This window comes from Muscardinus avellanarius (assembly GCF_963383645.1).
Source record: "Muscardinus avellanarius genome assembly, chromosome: 18".
Lineage (NCBI taxonomy): Eukaryota > Metazoa > Chordata > Mammalia > Rodentia > Gliridae > Muscardinus > Muscardinus avellanarius.
Window position 1 is genome coordinate 3,155,009 of NC_137804.1, and position 23,959 is coordinate 3,178,967.

General features: G+C 51.0%; 1 protein-coding gene across 1 annotated transcript in view; it reads left to right on the plus strand.

Annotated features, from left to right (window-relative positions):
- The window catches only part of ITGA9 (integrin subunit alpha 9), a gene marked incomplete at both ends in the record, with an annotated part of 279,709 nt that overhangs the window by 65,566 nt on the left and 190,184 nt on the right, over window positions 1-23,959 (plus strand). The window contains 3 exons of the mRNA XM_080715880.1: window positions 2,068-2,113; window positions 5,326-5,480; window positions 18,142-18,302. Coding sequence (XP_080572006.1) covers window positions 2,068-2,113; window positions 5,326-5,480; window positions 18,142-18,302 — 362 coding nt within the window. The remainder of the gene's footprint in view (window positions 1-2,067; window positions 2,114-5,325; window positions 5,481-18,141; window positions 18,303-23,959) is intronic.

Genomic DNA, 23,959 nt, shown 5'->3' on the forward strand with positions numbered 1-23,959 from the left:
CTTTGGCCCCAAGACACCCTGTCCTGGCTCTTTCAGTTTGGGACAGCGGTTATACCTCATATGGGTCGAGCACGTTCAGATATGCAGAGTGCTGCCGCCACGCTGTCCATCTCAGTGACTCCGGGAGGCAGGGGTGTCTCCCACTTTGTACACAAGGATGCTGAGCCTCAGGGAGGCTCGGGGACTGACCACACCTTGGGACAGTGGCCAGCACTCAGGCCTCCCGGCGGCTTCTCTATGAACGCGTGGTTCCCGTTTCACAGTGGAGCCAAACTTCCATTTCCTGCACTTTTCATAGGAAACATGACATATCTGCCCATGTTTGTCCTTTTGTTTCCAAACGTGCAAGTCAGTTAAAAAAGGTTGTCGAAGAACTATAAAATAAGCCCGGCATGGTGGTGCACGCCTGTCATCCCAGTACTTGAGAGGCTGAGACAGGAGGATCGTAGGTTCAAGGTCAGGCTCAGTAACAGATACTCAGCAACCTCACGAGACCATGTTTCTAAAAACAAAAAATAGAGTCAGGCGTGCTGGCGTATGCTTGTCATCCCAGCATTTGGGAGGCTGATACAGGAGGATCGTGATTCGCCGACAGCCTCAGCTACTTACTGAGGTCCTCTGCAACTCAGTGAGACCCTGATTCAAAATAAAGAATAAAAAATAGGGCTCTAAGGTACATGCCCCTGGGTTCCATCTCCAGTACAGCAAAAAACCCAAACAAAAAAGGACTGAGAATGTAGTTTGGAGGTAGAGTGCCCCGGGGTACAATTCCCAGTGCCCCACCCCTACAAAAAACAACAAAATTAATACAGATACTCAAGCACAAAAAATTGGGGAGCACTGTAATTCATGGATTTGCTGGTTTTTTTTCTTAATGAGGGTATGTGTAGATATTCACACCCTCTCTTGGACTGAGATGCTTGGTTCTATAGACTAATAATAGAGCCCTAGGACTAAGGGCTTTAGTTGGGGGGGAAGCAGAGAGCTACTGGATGAGTAAATACTTCCTGAAATTACTTAGAAATAAAAATTAATGGCTCAGTGGTAGAGCGCTTGCCTAACTCCATGGCAAAACCAAAACAAAGCAATCAAAAACCCCACATTATTGCTAAACCAGTGTCTTAGTTTGTCGCTTACCAAATATTTTTGTGAATTTTCTGATTTAAAGACCTGATTTAATATGTCTCATGAATATTTAGTATGTTTAATGATTGTTCAATAGATATGTTTCATGAATGTGCTCTGGTTTAAATATAAAAAAATATTGGCCACTTTTGAAGCAGGCCCTAGGAACGGTATTTGCTTTCCAGACAAGGTCACAGAGAATATGGATAGAAGGCGAGGATTCCCATGGCTAACAGACCCTGCAGTATTTTCTAAGAGTTATTTACTCCTGGGTATTCTGCTCTCTGATTCACTGATGTATTAAAAGAAAACAAAAACAAAAAACTGAGCTATGTATGTAAGTTGAACTATGCTAGTAACCACATTAAAATTATAGACAACAGGTAAAGTTAATTTGACCAATATTTAACCCAGTATAGCCAACATAGTATCATTTTAGCTCATAAGAAATATAAAAGTTATTGGTTATTTATTTATTTATTTATTTATTTTTGGTGGTACTGGGGTTCCTGGAAGCCCTTCTACCTCCGGGATACACTGCCATGGGCTACACTCCCAGACCTTTTTTTTTTTTTAACTTTTTTTTTTTTTTTATGTGGAAACAGGGTCTCTTAAGCCAGCACAGCTGGCTCTGAACCAGCGCGATCCTTCTGTCTCCGCCTCCCAAGCATAGGGATTACAAGTGTGCGCCACCACGCCCGGCTAGTTCTTTATTTTTAGTACCTACAGTCCATCTCAGTTCAGACAAGCCACATTTCATGGCCTTAAGAGTCATACCTTAAGAGCTTGGCTGCCATTGGGACAAGGTGGCTCTAGTTCTTACGGAGTCATTAAGCAGCCGGAGGGCTCCCCGGCCCCAGGGCCTGGCGCCTCTCTTTGGAGAGCGCCGTGTGGGGTGGAGGCTTCCATAAGTTTCTGAATGCTCTAACATCTTGTTTTCAGATGTCACTATTGGAGCCTTCATGTCCGACAGCGTGGTTCTGCTTAGGTGAGACGCCTCACCCTGCTCCTCGGGTTCTTCTTGGGTGAGGCAGAGTTGGTGGGGACGGGGTGGGGGGGAGTGTCCCCATCAGCCGGCCCTTCCCTCTGGTGCTTGGTACATGGGAAGGCTGCCTCTATCTTCTCATTATCCTCTGTCTCAGAGCTCCCAGCTGCTGGCCCTCGAATGGCTTATAACTGGGAGATGATAGTATCCCTGAAGTTTCTAGGTCTGGCTTAGTGTGAGCTAACCCCTAAATCCAAGGGCCATTTGCTTTTGACCATGAACAGCAGCCCCGTCTGTTAATGTGCCATATAAAATCATTTCCTGTGGGTACCATGATGCTCCAAGGGCTGGGGAGGACCATCCAGCTATCTTTTCATTGCTACAGCCAGCATCATGCCTCGTGCCTTTGTTGGTCCTCAATTCCTAGGGACTTAGAACATCCTTCCCACTGGTCCTCAATTCCCAAGGCCTAAGAGCCTCCTTCCCACTGGTCCTCAAATCCTAGGGCCTAAGAGCCTCCTTCCCATTGGTCCTTAATTCTCCAGGCCTAAGAGCCTCCTTCCCATTGGTCCTCAATTCCTAGGGACTTAGAACCTCCTTCCCACTGGTCCTCAATTCCCAGGGACTAAGAGCCTCCTTCCCATTGGTCCTCAATTCCCAGGGCCTAAGAGCCTCCTTCCCATCAGGGGTACTTTGCTTCTCAGTGTCAGCAGGGACGAGGAACCTGAGTTCAGGCCCGGTGCTCACTGATGCCCGTGTGGTCTGAATCTCTCCTAGGAGGCCCATGGGTTGCTGCCACTACCCACAAGCCTTCTCCAAGTATTTCTATCTGTGAGTCAGAGGAGGCAGAGTTACACTTTTGACTCCAGAGTGGAGCAAGTTCTTAGGGTTTGTTAATAACCTCATGGCAGAATGTTCTAAAATAGAATGATAGGATCTTCGAGCTGGATGGGATCCCAGAAGCCCTTTAGCTCCAAATCTGGCCCTGCCTTCTCCCTCAGAGGGACACACAGAGTCTTCTAGAAAGAGGAGCCCCATGATGGGGGGGTAATAACTGCTAGGTCAGTCCTAGAAGAGCCTTGTGGCTGAGCGTGACTCCAGCCCAGGTAGCTGTGGCCACCAGCCTCCTGAAGTCCTGAAGCACTCGTGGTGCTGTCCTTGGGTGGCCCTTTTGCTTTTGTCTCCGAGGCTGGCGCATTGGTAGGGGGGACCGTGGAAAGCTACCTCCTGCCCCAGGAGTGTGGGCTGACCCCGCGCCGCCCTCAGGAAGTCGGCTCCGGAGGGCAGGCCCTGCGGTGGGGTGATAGGCGCTTGGTGCTGTGCCATTGAGGGCCAGAGGAAGCCATCAGAGAGACTCATGAAAGATTTCTGGGCTTTTCCTCATCCAAAGACAATACTTGGAGTTGAAACAAAAAGTTTTGGGGGAACCGATCTGACAGATGCTGGAAGAAGATGTACCTGGGAGGGGCCTGTCGGCCATTTCAAAGGATTCTGCTTCTGCGACCTTTGTCCAGGTCATCATGTGTGGACGGCTCAGTCCTGCAGGCCCCTGTTCTCCTGCCCCTGCCTGTCAGAGCTGTCCAGTGACAGGAGGACTCAGCCCTCCGTGGCCAACTTGGGATGAGGGGGAACCGGGCTGTTCTTGTGTCCAAAGACCAGGCAGGTCAGGGGCCGTGGGTGGGGAGGCTCTGGCAGGACAGACACCCATTCTCTCCCACATGTGCCTGTCTGTCTGGAAACTTTGGGCACCCCTGTAGTTCCAGTCTTCTGGTCTGGGGTTGCTGTTTGCAACTGCCAAGCATGGGTCTTTCAACATCTGGAAATATCCTCAAGGTGGAGGGGCCAAAGGGCTGGGGTGGAGTTGGGACCACAGACCTGGAGCCAGGGCATTCGGGAAGCTTCCTGGGAACTGGCTGTTAACGGTGGGGCTTTAGCCAGTGTCCATTGACACCTGTACCATCACATTGACCAGGGGTAAGCACTCCACTTTCTAAGTTATTTCTAGCATTTTCTCAGGATGAACTCAGAAGAAAAAACAGAGAGAACAGGAAGCTGATTTCTTTCAGGCACCATTGTTATGTGACTTCCTCTGGCCCCACGGCCGGATTCGCTCTAGCCCGGCAGTCCACTGCCCTGGTCACGGCGCCCCTCTGTTGACCCTCCCATCTGGGTAGTGGTGGCCGTGGAGGAGCACCCTCAGCCCATCTGTGCAGGTCCCCGTTTCCCGTTCCCACCCGGGTTTTCCTTAGCGCCTCCTTCCGGTGCGGGCGGCTGGTCCTCATTCCCATCTGCCCGCTCACCCTGGGGCCCTCAGAGGGGGCACTGTATACAAGTGGGGCATTGTGCTCAAGCCGCTAATGCCCCTTAATCTTGTTATGTCACCCCAGTGGCTGGGGCAGGGACTCCTTAGAGGTCAAAAGGTCTCTTTGGGGGCAGTAACAGCTTAGGTGAAACCTCTCTGGGCAGATGTTTGCAGTGAGAGCAGAGTGGTGTGGTCCATTTATGGCTTTTGTCCTTCTGCCCCGAGGGATTCCATGGATGCTGCTCATCCATCAGCTGGGGGAAGGTCGGTGTCAGAAAGCAGAGCGTCAATGTTTATTGGGTTTCACTTGGTTCTGAGGCCAGGTCGGTTGATGTCTTCAGCTCTTGAAGTGCTTCGCCTTTACCAATGGGGACTCCATGAATCAAGTTCTTTTAGGAAAGTACTCACTGAATTGAGGGAGGTAAATGGAAGAAGAGGTTTGGCCAGTTGGACGGGGCTGAAACCTTGCAGTTTTGGCTTCTAACAGCAGCATATGCTTTGGGGGAATACCTATGTGTGGGTCTCGTGCTTGAATCAAGCCCAGGCATTGCAGGAACTCCTCTTAAATACATTCCTATCTCCCCAATAAATGGAAATCGGAACTTGTTTGGTGAAAGTTTAAGTAATTACCCAGCATCTGGCGGTACACTTAGGACACCAGCCACATGTGTTTATTAACAACTAACTTGCCTCTATTATTGGAAAGCTCACCGTTAATATATTAGGAAATGTGCTATTTTTAAAGCCAGAAAAAGTACTGAGGGAGCACACTGGTCCTTCTCTCTTGGATTATTTCATACTTTAATTAAATGCTGGCCGACGGCCTAGGATTTATTCTATCCAAAGAGTTCTTGTTTGATTCTGAAAACTGCTCCTTAGCAGGACTAAGTCACCTTCCCCTATCGCCCTGCAGGGCCAGACCGGTCATCACGGTGGACGCCTCCATCTTCCTCCCAGGCTCCATCAACATCACGGCACCTCAGTGTCACGATGGACAGCAGCCCGTGAACTGCCTGAACGTCTCCGCCTGCTTCAGATTCCACGGCAAGCACGTTCCGGGAGAGATCGGTAATGTGTCACTGAATCTGAGCTCGGGACGCCCATCTTGGCCAGAGTGCGGTTGCAGGGGGACGGTGGGCAGCTGTGGGGTGTTTCAGCGTTCCCTCTTGCTGTGGGTCTTGGCTGGCTTTGCAGGCAGCTGGCGGGACACCTTTTCTCCCTGAGGTCCCTCCCATCTCTTTCCCGCTCATCCAGAGCTCTAAGGACAAAGGATGTTGGACCACAAGCATCCGTTCCCCAAATGTGCGTGGGCCGGCTGGACCTCACTGGACCATGGGTGGGGCAGGCCGTGGGACTGGTAGGCGTCCTGCCTGGCGCCTGGCCCCTATGGAACGTTGCATGTGGATGTTTGAGAAAAGATGTGGTGGGATCGCCGAGGCTCCCTATTAAGCTTGCGGTATCAGCCAGATGTCAGGGCGGCTTATGCCACTTAACTATGGATCAAGATGAAGCGTTTTCAAAGGCTTAGACTTTCAAAAGAGGGCTCTCTGCTGCGGCAGCTCCAACAGCTCAGAGGAGGCAGGTGGTGGATGTCTCTGCCATTTCTCTGATCGGGGAAGGCAGACTCTCTCTCCCCACCTCCAGAGGCTGTATTACACCCCAGAATATGATAGGGCCGGTGCCAATTAGAATTCTGAGTATGAGATCATTTGGAGGAAATGAACCTGGAGCCTTCTGCGGATTAATAGGTGCTTTGTGCTCGAAAGACTGCTTTAATAATAGAAAGAAGGAAAAATTCCAGGCAAACCAACAGAAACACGATGAGAGCCTGGACTTACTTGACTTCCTTAGACGTTTCCATTGGGAGCGCCTCCTCTTGCTGGTCAGAGAGTAGTCCCCGCGCCGCCATCAGTGGGGACCTTGTCAGAATGTTGTGTCTTGGGTCCCACTCCAGGCCTCTAAGTCAGAGTGTGCCATGTGAGATTCGTGTGCACTTCAAGTGTGGGAAACACCGCAGTGGAGTGCAGGTGTGCACATGCCGCCGGCCTGCAGAGACTGCTTCGTGTGCAAGCTCCTTTCTCGTGGCCCCTTGAAGGCTGTGCCTTATCAAACAGTGATATGCTTGCCAGGCATGGTGGCGCACACTGGTAATCCCAGCGCTTGGGAGGCAGAGACAGGAGGATCGCGTAGGTTCCAAGCCAGCCGCGCTGGCTTAAGAGACCCTGTTTCCAAATAAAAATATAAAATAGGTCTGGCAGGGTAGCGCGGAGAAAGGTTCCATCCCCAGCACCACAAAACAACAACAACAACAACAATAACAACAAAACTACAGTGATATGCCAGTCCTCCCCGGCTGACTCTTCCTCTGGCAGTCATTTTGATTGTCAAATGGATCGAATAATCTTAAGAGTCAAATCTTGACTTTATTTATATAGTTTTTTTCCTTCCCCTACAGAGAGCTTAGGAATTTCCACACCATGTAATTATGTGACAGACTTGGGGAATGGTTAGTGAGGGAGGATCAGCAAGCTGGGTGTGTAGCACAGTGCGACGAAAATGTGCGCAAGGTCTCATAGCTGTCGGTGGAGCCAGTTGAATTCTTATTCGATGATACTTAGTTTTGCTTTCCAAGAACTTTCTCACTACTTCCCAAGTTCTTTAAGACATCCAAGTCTTAAGGGAAAGGTTTTGCCATGCTCCTGGGATTCATGTATCGTGTGTGTGTGTGTGTGTGTGTGTGTGTGTGTGTGTGTGTGTGGTGCTGGAGATGGAACCCAGGGGCCTACCTGGGTTCTATTCTACCTCCGACCTATACCACAAGCCCTATTTTTTAGTCTTTATTTGCAAACAGGGTCTCACTGAGTTGAAAAGGGCCTCACCAAGTAGCTGAGGCTGGCCACAAACCATGATCCTCCTGACTCGGACTCCCAAATGATGGGATTACAATTGTGCAGCACCACCTCTGGCTTAGTTTTTGTATTTTTTGAAACAGAGTCTCACTGAGTTGCGAAGGGCCTGGCTAAAAGTAGCCGAGGCTTTCCTCGAACCACAATCCTCTGGTTTCTGCCTCCCAAATGCTGGGATTACAAGCCTGGCTTAATGTATCTTCTATTAAATACCAACTCACTATGTAGCTGCACTTCATTAACAAACATTTTTATAGAATGATTGAAAACTGTTATCAATGTATAAATGTTATAAATGTATTATTGTTTTGGTGCTGGGGATCCAACCCAGGGCTTTGCACATGCTATATACACGCCTGACACTGAGCTATAATTTCAGCCTCTGACGACTGACTTGGAAGCACATAAAAATAATATTGTATGGCTGGGCATAGTGGCACATGCCTGTAATTCCAGGAAGATTGCAGGTTTGAGGCCAGGCTCAGCAACTTAGTGAGACCTTGTTGCAAAATAAAAAGTAAGCGGGCGTGGTGGCGCACGCTTGTAATCCCCATGCTTGGGAGGCTGAGACAGGAGGATCGCATAGGTTTGAAGCCAGCCTCAGCTACTTAATGAGGCTCTAAGAAACTTAGTGAGACCCTGTTTCCAAATAAAAATATAAAATAGGTCTGGGAGTATAGCCCGGAGGTAGAAAGCTCCTGGGTTCTACCCCCAGTACCACCAAAAAAAATTAAAAATTTTAAAAAAGTAGGGCAAAATTTAAAAAAAGTAGGGCAGGGGGTTTGGCTTAGAGGTAGAATGCCCCTGGGTTAAAGCCACAGTATATCATCACCACCATCATCATCATCATCATCATCAACTATTCTAAAGAAAAGGCATTTGATAGCTGATGTTTATATTCATTTGACAAACATTTGCTGTGTGCCTGTGTGTGTATTGGAAATGTCAACCCGCCCTCACCGGGCTTCTTGAGGGAGTTACAAAGAGACTCTTCTGTTCATCGTGGTGGTAGAAGAGAAGGTCTTACAGGATCAGAGGAGAAACTGAGGTGCAAGTTTGAGCGAGAGTAGCTTCAGAGCCCAAGGCTCGTGGTTCGTGAGCGGAGAGAAGGGATGCAGGGCCCTGGTGCTTTCCCAACCAGCGGCTCCAGCCAGGCCCCAGCCTTCACTGACCACAGCCAGGCTGGTTACCATGAAGGTCTCGGCTAAGCCATGTGCCTTCAGGGTCTGGAGTGTAATGGAAACATCAGGCTGTCGATTTCCCTGGGCCTTGGGGACAGTGTGGTGTAACCTGGCTAATGTCAGCGTTAGGCGGCAACTCTTCAGCCCGCGGCCGCCCTCCCATTCAGGTCTCTGCCTTAGCCTTACTCCTTATCTGCGGGTTCACTGATGACATTAGGTGACTGTACTCTAAGGTGACCTCTCTCAGTAGCATCCTCACTGTGACAATCCACAAAGGCTCACCACACCACGTAGAAGAAGGAAGAGTTATTTATCTGCTCAATGTTTTTGGAGATTCCAGAGTTCAGTCCATGTCAGGCCTGGTCTGCGGAGCTCAGGGTATGGCGATGGGGAGAGAGAGAGGGAGGGAGAGAGCGAGGGCTGTGTCCTCACATCATGGAGGCCAGATGCAAGAGGATTCAGACAAAAAGCACAGTCCCTGAGGCACACCCCCAGGGACCCACCTTCTCTAGCCACCCGCCGTCTGCAGTAAATCCATCGCAGGGTGATTCACACACTAACGAGACTGCAGCTCTCAGGACTTAATTACAGCAAGTCAAGACTAATACATGAGCTCTTCAGGGAACGTTCTGTATCTTACCTTTACACGATCTCTTCCCACTTTTAAGAATCAGATTGCAGCTGAGGTATAGTTCGGTGGTAGGGTGTGTGCTTGCTGTGTATGCGGGCCTGGGTTCAGTCTCCCACATATACAAGAACCAGGGGTGGAGGGGACAATAACTGGAGAATATGAGTAGCGACAAGTCAGTGCAGAAGGTTATCCCTCCCCCGTATGCTTTTCTCTCACTTTCTTTGGCGTCCAGGGAACCGAGCTGTATATCAGACTCTGCGGTAGAGGAAGGGGTGCAGGTATCTGCCCCCAGAGTGAGCTGGTAGTGCAGTGGAGAGTTCAGAGAGGGGAAAATGGACGTCTGTCATGGGACCGTGATGGGAAATGAGGCGGAGAGAGAGGTGACCTGCTGGCTGTGTGGGTCTGGCCTGAGCAGTGTTCCTGGATCTTAGCACAGGACCCCCACTCTGGCTTTGCAGAGTCGGGAAGGTCAGGTCTCTGGGCTCCAGATGGAGGGAGGGCCGGGGCACCTCCAGGACATGATGTCCTTCACTTTCCTGGTCGGCTCAGCAGCACCTCCCAGGCCCGTGTTAGGAACACACAGCTGGGGTTTGGGGATGCGGCCTTCCTTGGCTATTGGCAGCTGTGGAGGAACCAGTCAATGGTGCTTTTGTCCGCTGGCTGCTCCAGGCAGGCCTTCCAGGCGCCTCTCAGTGCCCGCAAACCCGGGCCATCTGTCAGTAGCAGGCTGCGTCTAGACGCGCAACGCGTGCGGTGCTTCTGAGCGGCTGGCAGAGGTGGTGTCCTCGCGGTCTACCTTCTGCGTCTTCAGCCACAGGACCTGTTCTCGGAATGGCTTGGGGAGCCGTCAGCGGCTCAGCTTGCAGCCTTGACCCTCTGCCTTCTTTTCCTCCCTCTGAGGACCTGGTGAGACTCGTGCCTCTGTACAGAGAAGGGATTCAAGTCACTTCTTCGTTTCCTGCTTGAGCAGTAAGAAACCACGGCTCCCACGTGGTCACGGGAGAGCCCCGGGCCAGCCTAGGAGCAAAGCCGCTCGAGAGGCTGCTGTGACTTCTGGAAATACTGTGGGAAAAGCAGAGCTGCTCTCTAGGGTGTGAACTTGCCCTGGGCCTGCAACAGGCCAGCCCAGTCAGGAAAAGAGGAACCACCCCAGCTGTTTTAACAGAGAGGATTTAATGACAGGAAGGGTTGAGCCTGCCAGGGAGGACCTGGAAACCGCTGTAGGAGGCATCTGCCACCTCTAGTCTGCCTCAGGGGACCTCACCTGGCCTAGAGCAGCTGTCCCAGCATTCTCTGGGCTCATGCTAGCAATGCACAGTCTAACTAAATAAGAAACTGGAAGTGGGGGGTACTTTTTTTTTTTGCAATGTTGGGAATTGGACCCAGGAACATTCTACCTTTGAGCTATACCCCTAGCCCTATTGTATTTTTTAGTTTAAAAAAAAAGGGTCTTGCTAAGTTGCCAAGGGCCTCACTAAGTTGCTGAGGCTGACCTTGAACCTGTGATCCTCCCATCTCAGCCTAGTACATAATGCTAAGGATTACAGGCACGCACCACCACGCCTGGCGCAGCCTGTTTTTAACAAGCTTCCAAGTGGCTTAGATTTGAAAAGCACTGGTCCACTGGCAGGGGCCACAGTGAGGCTGGCTTTGGGCTTGTGGGACAAAAATCTAGAAACTAGAACGAAGGGCTGGTGGGAGTAGCTGCCAGGGAGAAGTGTTGCTGGGTCAGCAGACAGGGCAGGAAGCGGGGGGCGGGGGGCGGGGAAGGAGCCAGGCCTTCCTCTCTCCTGCAGCTCACCAGGCTGCTCCATGTCGGCAGAGCCACAGAAAAGGGGCCACAGAAAAGGGGCTTGCAGGACCCCAGCCCCGACATCACAGTAGAGTAGAGAAAGGAGCCAAGAGATGATGCCTTCATAAGCCAGCATGGCCAGCATCCAGTTAGATAGAGTTATCACAGCGTTAGGAGAGCACGCCGACTCCAGAGAGCAGCGTTCTGCGGGTCCCTTGATGGATAAACAGCTATAAAGCTCTTATGCAGTGTCAGACACTGCTCAGGCCTGGGCACAGAGCTGTGAATGAACGGGACAGGCAAAGTGTTCCTCTCTTGGAGCTTGGGTGCCGGCAGAGGGAGGCGCCCTGGTCCGCCCTTGCTCATTGGCTCTCGTGCTGGGCCCCTGGGTGGGGCAGGCTCTACGCACAGTGCCAGGCAGTCGGACCCACACTTCTTTCTCACCCTGACAGAGGGTTTCCCAAGAGCAGGAGCATGTTTATAACGTATTTAAACACTTTCAAACAAGGGTTCTGCTGGGCATGGTGGCACGTGCGACTCTCATCCCACTACTTGAGAGGCTGGGACAGGAGGATCACAAGTTTGAGACCGGCCTCAGCAACTTAGGAAGACCTTGTTTCAAAATAAAATGGGCTGGGGGGGGAGCTTGGAGGTAGAATGCTCCTGGGTTCAATCCCTAGTAGCCCCCACCAAAGAACCACATACAAACAAACCCCCAAAACGGAGAGTTTGCTCGTCCCAAAGAGGACCATTAAGCACTCTATTCTTGGCCTGGGGAGCTTCTGTGGCCTCGCTGGGCCTCCTGGCTGGCCTAAAGGAGGGTTGTGAGCGCTCTGCCTGAGCGCGTGCAAGAACCGGGAAAAGGACGAGTCCAGAGTGGTTCTGCTGTGCACTCCGATCTCACTCCTCTGTCTCCATGGCTTCTCCCTGCCCGGCAGAGCTTCGAGCCAGCAGAGGCGCCCGCCCTGCCTTTGGGCGAGTGGTCGAGCCTGGGTCCCGAGAGCCGGCACCGGGTCATCCACACCAATGGCACAAGGAGGGTTGGATGCCGGCTGTCCCCAGTCCTTCTTCTGCCTTCAGGGGCGCGTTTCTGCGCTGAAGGGCGTTTGCACACAGAGACCATTCCTGGGCTTCTCATCTTTTAAGAAGCACAGAGGGGGATAACGAGGGGAGTCGATGATGTGTGAGGAACGGGACCGGGACAGCCTAGGCTAGTCATTACTCCCTTCCTTGGGGAAGAAAACTAGGGAGGCTGGTAAACTGGAAATATCCCATTTGTTCCCCTCTCCTGGGAAATTTTCGGGGAGGCTGAGAATGGCTCCGGAACAGGAATTTATTAGCAGAAGTTCACAGCTGAATCTTGCTCTGTAGAGGACAGGAATGACTCACACGTGGTGGTGGTCGGGGGGGGGACAGGCCCAGAGCTGATGAGGGACAGCTGGCTCCCTCCTGGCTCGGCCAGCCCGGCATGGGGGGCCCCCCTGGGGAACCAGAGGGGAGCAGGAACAGGTGGGGGCTGGGAGCATTACTCGGGGCTCATCAGCTCTCCCATCAACATGACATCATTTGATGTGCCCTGCATAGAAGCTGCCAGAAGGATAAAAAAATCCTGTGATGTGCAGTGTGCTTGTGGGACGTTCCTTATCAGCCAGTACCCTGTCTAGGACCAGGGGTGGCCGCGGCAGCCCAGCCAGCCTGAGGCACCCCAAGAACCAAGCAAGCCGGTTGGCTGCCTCTGACTTCTCCTTTCTTTCCCAGAGCCCTGTCTCAACCCACCTGGGGACTTGGGTGGATGCTGTTTTAAGCTACCAGTGAGCTCAAGGCTTCAGAAAGATCTGGGCTGCTGCTTCTGGCAGCTTTAAGAAACCTCCTACAGGTGGTATCCTCATCAGAAGGCTTGCTTTCTTCTAGAAGAGGGAGTCTAGTGTAGAACTGACTTCTTTGAGGTATTTTATTTAATTTTATTCTTTGGTGGTACTGGGGATGGAACCTAGGGGCTTTCTACCTCCAGGCTATACTCCCAGACCTATTTTCTGTTTTATTTGGAAACAGGGTCTCACTAAGTTGCCGAGAGCCTCACTAAGTAGCTGAGGCTGGCTCCAAACCTGCGCAATCCTCCTGTCTTAGCCTCCCAAGCATGGGGATTACAAGTGTGCACCACTACACCCAGTTCTGAGGTAATTTAAAATGCCCAAGTAAATTTTTTTTTTTTTTTGGTGATACTGGGGTTCCTGGAAGCCCTCCTACCTCCGGGCTACACTTCCAGACCTATATTTATATTTTTGAAACAGGGTCTCTTACGCCAGCGTGGCTGGCTTCGAACCTGCTCGATCCTCCTGTCTCCGCCTCCCAAGCGCGGGGATTACAAGCGTGTGCCACCATGCCCGGCTCCAAGTAAATTTCTAGAAGCACTAAGCCGGTAGTTCTAGAAGTGTGATGATTCTGGAATGATCGTGCTTGGCGAGTTGGATAATTTGATCTATGATCGTACCCTTTAACATTTTAGACAGGTCTGATGGGTAACACACGCGCCCTGCAGGGCGTCCTCAGCTCAGTGTCTGTGAGCCATGGGCTCTTCCTTCCCTCCCGAGAGTCACAGGGTCGGTATGTCTGACCTCCGGTTCTGCAGTAGATGGATAGGCTTTGAGGGTAAAAGTTGGTGTTTGTAAAGTACCATGCTGGGCGCATGTCAGAGATTGAATTCATTCTTTCCCCCCAATATGCCCTGTGTTGATTTCAGTTCTCCCAAAATAGATCACGAGTCAAGAGTTTGAAGTACATTGTGAATTCTGGGGTGACTTTTGGTAGCTCCAATGGGGAGATGGGGACACAGGGTAGCATGGGTTGTCAGAGTTTCCAGAGAAAGAGAGCAGGGAGGGAAGGAGGGAGAGGTTGAGAGAGAGAGAGAAAGAAGGAAAGAAAGAAAGGGGTATGAATAAATGTGAGATTGGTTGACTTATTTTAAGGCAGGATCTTCTTTCTTGAGGGACCTTTGGTTATTTTCTCTCAAGACCTTCCAAAAATTGGGTGAGGCTCAAGCACATCATGGAGGGTAATCTGCTTCGTGCAAAATCTACTGATTTAAAGTTAATCTCATTTAAAAAGACAGTCAAAGCCGGCCGTGGTGGTGCACGCTTGCAATCCCCGCACTTGGGAGGCAGAGACAGGAGGATCGCGCAGGTTCGAAGCCAGCCTCAGCTACTTAGTGAGGCTCTTGGCAACTTAGTGAGACCCTGTTTCCAAATAAAATAGAAAATAGGTCTGGGAGTGTAGCCCGGAGGTAGAAGGGTTCCATCCCCAGTACCACCAAAAATAAATAAATAAATAAATATTCATTCATAGTTACATCTAGATTGATGCTTGACCAAATATCTGGGTACTGTGGCCCAGCCAAGTTGACACATAAACTCCCCTGCAGCCCAATAGAGGGTGCACTCCTGGGCAGATTCAACATCTGGTTGCCACAGCTGGAACATCTCCCTGCTGGGGAACCCTGGAAGCCAGTGTAGACTGTGCCTTGGAGCCATCCCACCCGAGAGTAGAGGACTCGAGTGGGTTCCTGCCTTATGGAGGGCTGTTCAGGACCCGAGTTCTGGGCGCTCTGGTCTCCCAAAGCCCTCGGGAAGAGGTGTTGTGGGTGCTGGCAGCTGCAAGTTGGGCCGGGCAGCAGAGAAATGGCAGAGGCCATGAGGATGTGGGTGGGAATCGATACCATCCGCCCTATCTTCCGGTGTTCGTTTCCACCCAGCGTTTCTCTGAGGTCGCTGGCCTGATGCTGGCTCTGTTGTTTCTCCATCACTACCGATGTTGGGGGAGGCGTCTGTGGGCTTCTCACCTGGGAGGAGGTCGGGTAGGCTGCCGAGGCTGCTGGGCCGGCCTTCCTGCTGTGTGTGCGTCCAGCCGTGGTCCCCGCAATGGGGGCCAGGATCTCACTCCATTTATATCAGCTTTTTTTTTTTTTTTTTGCTGTGCTCCGGGAGGTTGTGATCAGTGGAAAGTACACTGGGCAGGATTCAGTTCTGGGTCTTTCCCTGTGTGTGGCTCTGCTGTTTCTGCCCCCACCCCAAAAAAAGAGTCTGGGGTCAGGTAATGTGGAAAACGCACCAAGAAACATGGTAGGAATCACTCAGGACCAGGGATCGGCAGAATTCTAGATTCTTCTCTGCCAGGGGATGGCTCTCAGGCTTGGAACAAGTCTTCCCCCCACCTTTTTTTTTTTTTTTTTTTTTGGTACTGGGGTTCCTGGAAGCCCTTCTACTTCCAGACCTATTTTTTATATTTTTATTTGGAAACAGGGTCTCTTAAGCCAGCGCAGCTGACTTTGAACCTGCACCATCCTGTCTCTACCTCCCAAGCGTGGGGATTGTAAGTGTGCACCACCACGCCCACCGCTCCCCCACCTTAAAAATATATTTATTTATTTATTTATTCATTCATTCATTTGGTGGTACTGGGATTCCTGAAAAGCCTCTACCTCCGGGCTACACTCCCAGACCCATTTTTATATTTTTATTTGGAAAAGGGTCTCTTAAGCTAGCAAGGCTGGCTTCGAACCTGTGCGATCCTCCTGTCTCCGCCTCCCAAGCGCGGGGATTACAAGTGTGCGCCACCACACCTGGCTTAAAATTTTATTTTGTTGGTGCACTATAGTCTCACATCATAGCGTGGATCATGTTGACAGTGGCAGATATTCACACAGTACTCGGTGCCCTTCCCCCGCCCCGCTTTCCCTTTTCCCTCCCTCCCAATACTGAGTGTCCAGTGTAGCTCCCCTCATCTTAAAGATGAAGGGTTTGAACTCAATGGCCTCTCAGACAGCCTTGCAGATTCTATGGGCTGTGAATCACCCCCCCCACCACCGTGGCACGTGGCACTTGCCGACACCCCTGTTTTCTGTGTTGAAGCACTATCCTGTAAGGACCCTCGTATTAGTGGAAATACTATCTCCTGGGATGACCCACCTCCGGGGCCCTCCTGGTGACCCAGCTTGGCTCTAGAAATCAGCTGTTTGCTCGAACAAACAAGTTGAGGCAGGCTTCTCCTTGCTGACCAGGACCTCCAGCTTTGTATGGCAAGACTCCTGAGAAGGCAGGGGCCCGGGAAGCCATTACATGTAGCAAAAATACACCCTGGGACAGCCCTAGAAGGCCATTTCAGGTCACCTTCCTCTCTCCCTGTTCAGATTCTCTGGATGGCCGGTCCTTTTGATGTTATAAAAAGCCAGAGCCATCCCCGCTTCACATAATTAAATGCTGGCAGGCACAGGGCTACAGAGGCCCTCGGCTCTAAGGGACAGGCATATGGATGTGGCCTTGGTCATCTGCTTTCTCAGTGCTTGACTGTCTGGTCACCTTAGGGACAAAGGTTCCTGTTTTCTTATGTTACAAGTTCTATATGCTCAGAATTAAAAAAAAAAAACTGTTAAGAAATAAAAAGCGTAGCAGGGCATGGTGGTGCATGCCTGTAATCCCAGGACTTAAGAGGCTGAGACAAGAGGCTGGATCGCAGGTTCACTGCCAGCCTCAGCTACTTAGGCCCTCTGCAACTTAGTGAGACCCTGTTTCAAAATAAAGATAAAAGGGCTGAGGGTGGGGCTTGGAGGTTGAAAGCCCCTGGTTTTAATCCCTAGTTCTACACACACACACACACACACACACACACACACACACACACACACACACGTGGAGGGGCTGGGGATGTAGTTCAGACGTAGAATACTCTTAGATTCAATTCTCAGAAACAATAAAGAAGAGGAAAGATAGGTAAGTAGGTTTTAGAGGGGTTGACCTCTAGCACAGAAAAACAGTGACATAGGTCTGTTGATTCAAAAGCCTACTTACCTAATAAAACACATTCTTACTTATTACTTACAGACCCGGAAATAATGCAGGTTCAACTTCCTGAGTGTATCCAATATATGTTAGGCATTGTAACCACCACCACCACCACCTCCTCCTCCTCCTCCTCCTCCTCCTCCTCCTCCTCCTCTTCCTTTTTTATTTTGTGGTACTGGGAATGGAATCTAGAGACATTCTACCTCTGAACTCCACCCCCAGCCCTATTTTTTATTCTTTATTTTTTAATATTTATTTATTTATTTATTTATTTATTCATTCATTCATTTGGTGGTACTGGGGGTGGAACCCAGAGGCTTTCTACCTCCAGGCTATATTCCCAGACCTATTTTATATTTTACTTGACTAAGTTGCTGAGAGCCTCACTAAGTAACTGAGGCTGGCTTCAAACTTGTGCGATCCTCCTGTCTCAGCCTCTCAAGCACGGGCATCACAAGCGTGCGCCACCACACCCGGCTTATTCTTTATTTTGGAACAAGGTCTCACTGAGTTGCAAAGGGCCTCTCTAAGTGTCTGAGGCCGGCCACGAACCGTGATCCTCCAGTCTCAGTCTCCCAAATGCTGGGATTCCAAGCGTGCACCAACAGCCCAGCTCCAACCATCTTTTTTTTATGCCCCTGATGGTGTGCAAACTCTTGTGCTACCAGGTGTCAATACCACTAGGTCTAGAGAATGAATTATTCTCAGGGTGGACCACAGTCCAGGCCCTCTGTGGCCACAGCTTCAAGGGGAGGACAGCAGCACAGAGTGTGGTCACTACCTCGGCTCTTGGGGAATGAAGTCAGCTCCTGCTTTCCCTGGGTATCCGCACACGTGGGGTCCACACAGCCAGCGCTTGGTAAACTGTGGACACATGCAATCCAACAGATACGGTGACCAAAGAGCACGACCTGGCGTTGGCGAATTCAGGTAGAATTGTGAGGCGCGCCTGTGCCCTGATGTAGGACTTATGTCTCACAGGAGCAGAGTTGACATTACCTGATGGCTCGGTCATTTCAGCAGCTTCTGGAGCATTCTGTGGGTTTACCATGATGTTTCACATCTGAACAAGAAGTGCCCCGTTCTGGGTAGCACTCACTGCAGGTGTGCATATTGATGGCTCCCTTGGTACCTCGGGGGTGGCACGGGATTTAAGTCAGGGGGAGCCACGAGGTATTGATGTACAGAGTGTCATTGGAGAGCCGGTCTCTCTGGACTCTGAGGATCAGGCTGCGTGCTCTTGTCTAAGAGACTCTTGGCTCTGAGCCGCAATCCTCATGCAGTGGGTCTCCTACGGACCGCCGTGGGATCCCGTGATGGGGGCAGAGGTGGCCTAGACAAGATGTCTTTCTTGGCTAATGTTTTGATCTCTAATTTATTGGCAGGCCTGAACTATGTTCTGACGGCTGATGTGGCCAAGAAGGAGAAGAGCCAGGTACCCAGGGTCTACTTCGTGCTGCTGGGAGAGACGGTGGGCCAGGTCTCGGAGAAGATGCAGCTGGGATACATGGAGGAGAGGTGTCATAACTACGTGGCCCACGTGAAGGTCGGTCCCTCTTCCCTTCTGTCCTCAGAGGCTCGGCTCTATAGATGTTCACTTGGAGCTGGTAGAAGCCACAATAGCCTTACGCACGCGCTTGGCTTCTAAAATTCGGTTTCACAGGAATATCCACCTCTTCTTCTTTTTAGTCGGACTCTGACCACCCTTTTATTTACTTTATTGTGCTGGTTTAAGCCTCTGAGAAAGATGATGGAGGGCATGAGGCCAGTGGTGGTCCCAACTCTGACTTGTCCTTTTGGGAGATTTCTCATCCTCCTGCCTCCGTGAGCCTCAGTGGTCTTCTCAGAGGAGAGCCTCTAAGGCACACGTCTCTGGGTCTGCGGTGAGGCTGGATCTCGCTGTACCCGATGCCTTCCTCGGCAGTCCACTCTATAATAGCTCATAGAGTCAAGGCATTTTAAAACTGGATGAAAGCCGGCATGGTGGCGCATGGCTGTGATCCCAGCATTTGGGAGGCTGAGACCCCAGGATTGCGGTTCGTGGCCAGCCTCAGCTACTTAGTGAGGCCCTTCGCAACTCAGACCTTGCTTCAAAATAAAAAGACTAAAAGATAGGGCTGGAGAGTGTAGCTCAGAGGTACAATGCCCCTGGGTTCTATCCCCAGTACTGGGGAAAAAAAAAAAAACAAAAAAAAAACCTGGATGATCTTAGATTTTTCTTACTATTTCTTGCTGATTCTAGGAGTGCATTTTTTTTGGCCTTTTTTTCTTTCTCACTCAAAACATACTTCTGCATGTTCTTTTTCCTCTCAAATTTGTTTCTTAAATATACGTTGCAGAGCTGGGCGTGATGGCGCACGCTTGTAATCCTAGCATTCAGGAGGCTGAGACAGGAGGATCATAGTTTGCGGACAGCCTCAGCTACTTAGTGAGGTCCTCTGCAACTCAGTGAGACCCTGTTTCAAAATAAAGAATAAAAAACAGAGCAGGGGGTGTAGCTCGGAGGTCAAATGCCCCTGGGTTCCATCCCCAGAACCCCCCCACACACATACAAAAATACATGTTGCAGCTAATTCAGGAGGCAAGGCTCTGAGGAGCTACCTGTGGCCCCTTTGCGAGGTGGGGGTCCTGCCAATGTTTGATGCTGTGGGGACGCTCAGGCACCAACCCCCCAACAGGGCCAGGGAGTGGAGGAGAGAGAAGCCCTGCAGGGACAACGGTAGTCACGCACATGCAGCATGTGTCTAGTTGAATGAGCTTCTGTCTCCCCATGTCTTTATCTCTGGATCTCGAACATGTGATACTTAATAACCTCAGAAGTCATCACAGAAATTTTTTTGGGGGTGGTTACAAAGGATCGAACCTAGGCGCATTGTGCCTCTGAGCTACATCCCCGGTGCTTTTTAATTTTTAATTTTGCAACAGAGTCATGTAAGGCTGCTGAGAGTCTTGTGGTGTTGCGGAGGCTGACTTCAAATCTGTGCCCCTCCTGTCTCAGCCTCCCAAGTGCTGGGGTGACAGTTGTGAGCCACCACGCCCGGTTTGGTCCTAAAGCATCGTGTGATGAGCACTTTTAAGAAGCCTTTGCAGAGAGTCTGATAAGTAGCAGGTGCTCGGCATCATTATTTGTCTGGGCCATACACAATTGCCAGCATTCTAACAGTTTTAATTAGCCAAAATGGGCACTTTATGTGATTCCACCTAATATTATTAGCCAGTAGATTTCCGACCTGAAGTAAAAATAGTCTATAGATTAGAGATGAAGCGGTCTTCTATTATTACATGACTGGTGCCAGAGCAGAAAAGCAGCTGCTTTTAGATGCTTCTGGGCTGTTTATAGAGAACTGCCCCCATATCCGTGGCGCTCGGTCTGGCCCGGAGCCCACGAGTCCATGCCCCGAGATGCCAAGACTCGTGCCAGGGCCTGCCCAGGCCAGCTGCAGCCCTTGGAGTGCTGGCCATTTATAAAGCCGTCCACGCTCCTGCTAAGCCCCGGCCCCTCACAGTCCTAGATTTCATGGCCTCTTCGGTGCCTGAGGAGCACGAGGCTGCTCCGCACGGGCCCGCGTGCCAGGCCTTGGGGTGCCTGCACCTGGTGTCCGCACGCTTCCTGGGGACGGGGCATCCTCCTGTGCACGTCCTCAAGCTGTCTGTTCCACCAGTGCTTTCTTTCGGTCTCTTTGCATCTTTGGGCTTTGACTTTTTCTCTAGCTGCCAGGAGTCCTCTTTGCAAGATAGGGCCACAGAGGGCCCGTGTGCCTTTGCAGAGCGCACTCAGATGGCAGCAGAGGGATGGACTGTGGTAGGGCCGCTTCTCGGGGGGCCTCTGAGGGTCCCTGGGGACAAGCGGGGCCGCCCGAGGGGTCTATGCTGCCGCTTCTGATATCTAGGCTTGCCACAGGTGGCAAGTCAAACCCATAGGACTCTCAGTTAAATCAGATAAACAGAGAATAATGTTTGCGTGTGTGTTTAAGTATGGTAATTCCCCTTTATCTAGTTTGATTTTCTGGGGATTCAGGTACCTGAAGGGCACCAAGGACTGAAAGCATGACATGGAAAATCCCAGAAATAAACAATGTATAAATAATTCTTCTTAGAGTATATTGTTATCATGGTTCTATTTTATTAGTAGTTATAAATCTTTGACTGTGCCTAATTGATAAGTTAAGCTGTATCATAGGTGTGTGTGGGATGGGAAACACAGGCGCGGATGGCTCTGTGCTGTCTACAGCTCTTGTGGCTGTGCGACGCTTTGGGTCACATCCCCCATGGATAAGGCTGCTGTGGGTCCCCAGTGCTGCTTGGGATCTACCAAAAACAGACTGCTGTTTAACTGAAGCTCCTATTTGACCTGGCAACCCTCTGGACGATCCCACTCTAGTTATATTCTTCCACCGTAGAAAGCAGGTCTCTGCTCAATCAAAACCTGGCCAGCTGGGCGTGGTGGTGCAGGCTTGTCATCCCAGTATTGGGGAGGTGGAGACCAGGGCCAGCCTCAGCTGCTTAGCAAGGACCTCCGCAACTCAGACCCTGTTTCAAAAAATAAAAAGACTAGCCGGGCGTGGTGGCGCACGCTTGTAATCCCTGTGCTTGGGAGGCAGAGACAGGAGGATTGCGCAGGTTCAAAGCCAGCCTCAGCTGGCTTAAGAGACCCTGTTTCCAAATAACATATAAAAAATAGGTCTGGGAGTGTAGCCCGGAGGTAGAAAGCCCCTGGGTTCCATCCCTAGTACTGCAAAAAAAAAAAAAAAAAAAAGCCTAAAAGAATGGGGCTGGAGGTGTAGCTCAAAGGTAGAATCCCCCTCTGGGTTTCATCCTACTACAGAAAAAAAGGGGGAAAAATATCCTGGCCGACAAGAGACTAGGAGAGTTTAGAGCCAGCGAACAGGCCTCTCCGGGGCAGAGCGAGCCTAGACCTTTCTGTGGCTATTTGGCTCATTTTAGGAAAAGCAGGAGAACAGCCTGTTTTGGTAAACCGGGACCCAGAGCAGCTTGGATACCGTTACTGGTTGGCCCTTTCTCAAGCAAGAAATTGGGGGCTCGGGACACACCGGAAGACACAACTCGGGGGTCTCTGTGGTTCAAGAGCCATTGCTCTTGAGGAGTGCTCAAAGTGGCTGAGGCCTCGTGTTTTAGCAGTCTCTGTCTGGGTCAGTGCAGAGGACGGGGATGACCGGCAGGGGCACAGGTGAGAGCCAGTGCCCGCGTCCCGCACGGCACAGCTGGCCCAGAGGAAGCAGGCGCGGGCGCGGGGTTGTGGGAAGACAGCTGTGGCTTGTGTGGGGCCAGGGACCAAGGACAGGGAGCCGTGAGCTGCGGTTTCTACTCCATACACAGTCCTGGAAGATAAACAAAATCATTCTGGCTTATCGCACGCCATATGGTGGGCAGACAGATAGCGAGGCGGGCTTGGGGACTGTGTTTTGTTTAGGCTATCTTTAGGTATTCTTTTCTTTAAGCCTGTTCCAATCTTTTTTTTCTTTCTTTATTCCCTTTGTCTTTTTCCCTAGAAGTTTCACGCCATATATGGTGAGGAGTTATCCTTGTGCGCCCTTGTGGCTCACACCTGCCTCCCTGGCCAGCTGTGCTCCTTCCTTCTGGGCATATAGAATTTTGTGCTAAGCCACATCTTCCTTCTTGAGGCCTGGCTTTGGTCAGCAGTACTGCCAGTTCTAGTTGCTTCTTCAGCCTCCCCCCAGATCCCAAGCACCCCAAATTATCTTCTCTGTTTCCCCAAACTAGCCCGGCTAGTCAAGTGGACTGCAGGCCTCTGCTGTACCCCAGGGCCCAGACACCTCCCTTCAGCCTTGAGACTCTGCAGCTCTTGCCTCAGTTTACCTTTCTGGCCTCGTCTTCCACCCCCATATCATGTGTGTCCTGGCTCTTCTCATGAGCTGTTCCCTTTCCTCCTAAGAGCTGCCTCCCACGCCCCCTGCCCGGGTCCGTGGGCTCACCCCTGCGTCTCTGGCTCTTTAGTTATTGGGGGCCTGGTTCTTGAAGTATCCGCGTAGAAACTCATACTACCTGCATGATGTTTGCATTTATTTTTGTTGTTATTGTTGATGTAAGCATGTACTTCTTTTATTTCTGCTTTTCTCTTTCAATCAGCTGACATTTAGCCTTTTGGTCTAACGAAACAAAAAGTGTGTATCCTTCCATAAACAGAAAACCAATGATTGCGTGCTCCAAACAGAAAGCCCCTGGAAAAGCAAACTAGTGTTGAAGATACTGCAGGGTCATTGAGCTCTAGCCAGAGCTCGTCCTTTGCCAGTCTCTGCAGAAGCACCTGCCCTCCCTGTGTGGATGAAGGGTTCTAGTCTTCTGCATCTGGACGGTGTCCCGGGGACATTGCAGGCAGCAAAGGAGGCACAGAGCCTGGAAGCCAATGGCTCACCCACCTCAAATTATTCCTCCTCCTCTTCCTCCTCCTCTTCTTCCTCCTCCTCCTCCTCCTCTTCCTCCTTCTCCTCCTCTTCCTCCTTCTCCTCCTCTTCATTTTCTTCCTTCTCCTCTTCATCCTCCTCCTTCTCCTCTACTTCCTGTTCCTCCTCCTCCTCTTCCTCCTCCTCCTCTTCCTCCTCTTCCTCCTCTTCCTCCTCTTCCTTCTCCTCCTCCTCCTCTTCCTTCTCCTCCTCCTCTTCCTTTTCCTTCTCCTCTTCCTCCTCCTCCTCTTCCTCCTCTTCCTCTTCCTCCTCCTCCTTCTCCTCCTCCTCCTCTTCCTTCTCCTCCTCCTCTTCCTTTTCCTCCTCCTCTTCCTTTTCCTCCTCTTCCTCCTTCTCCTCCTCTTCCTCTTTCTCTTCCTCCTCTTCATCCTCTTCCTTCTCCTCCTCTTCATCCTCCTCCTTCTCCTCCTCCTCTTCCTCCTCCTCCTTCTCCTCCTCCTCCTTCTCCTCCTCTTCTTCCTCCTCCTCTTCCTCCTCCTCCTTCTCCTCCTCCTCCTCTTCCTCCTCCTCCTCTTCCTTCTCCTCCTCCTCTCCCTTTTCCTCCTCTTCCCCTTTCTCCTCTTCCTCCTCCTCCTCCTCTTCCTCTACTTCCTGTTCCTCCTCCTCCTCCTTCTCCTCTTCCTTCTCCTCCACTTCCTGTTCCTCCTCCTCTTCCTCCTCTTCCTATTCCTCCTCTTCCTCCTCTTCCTCCTCTTCCTTTTCCTCCTCTTCCTTTTCCTCCTCTTCCTCCTTCTCCTCCTCTTCCTCCTCCTCCTCTTCC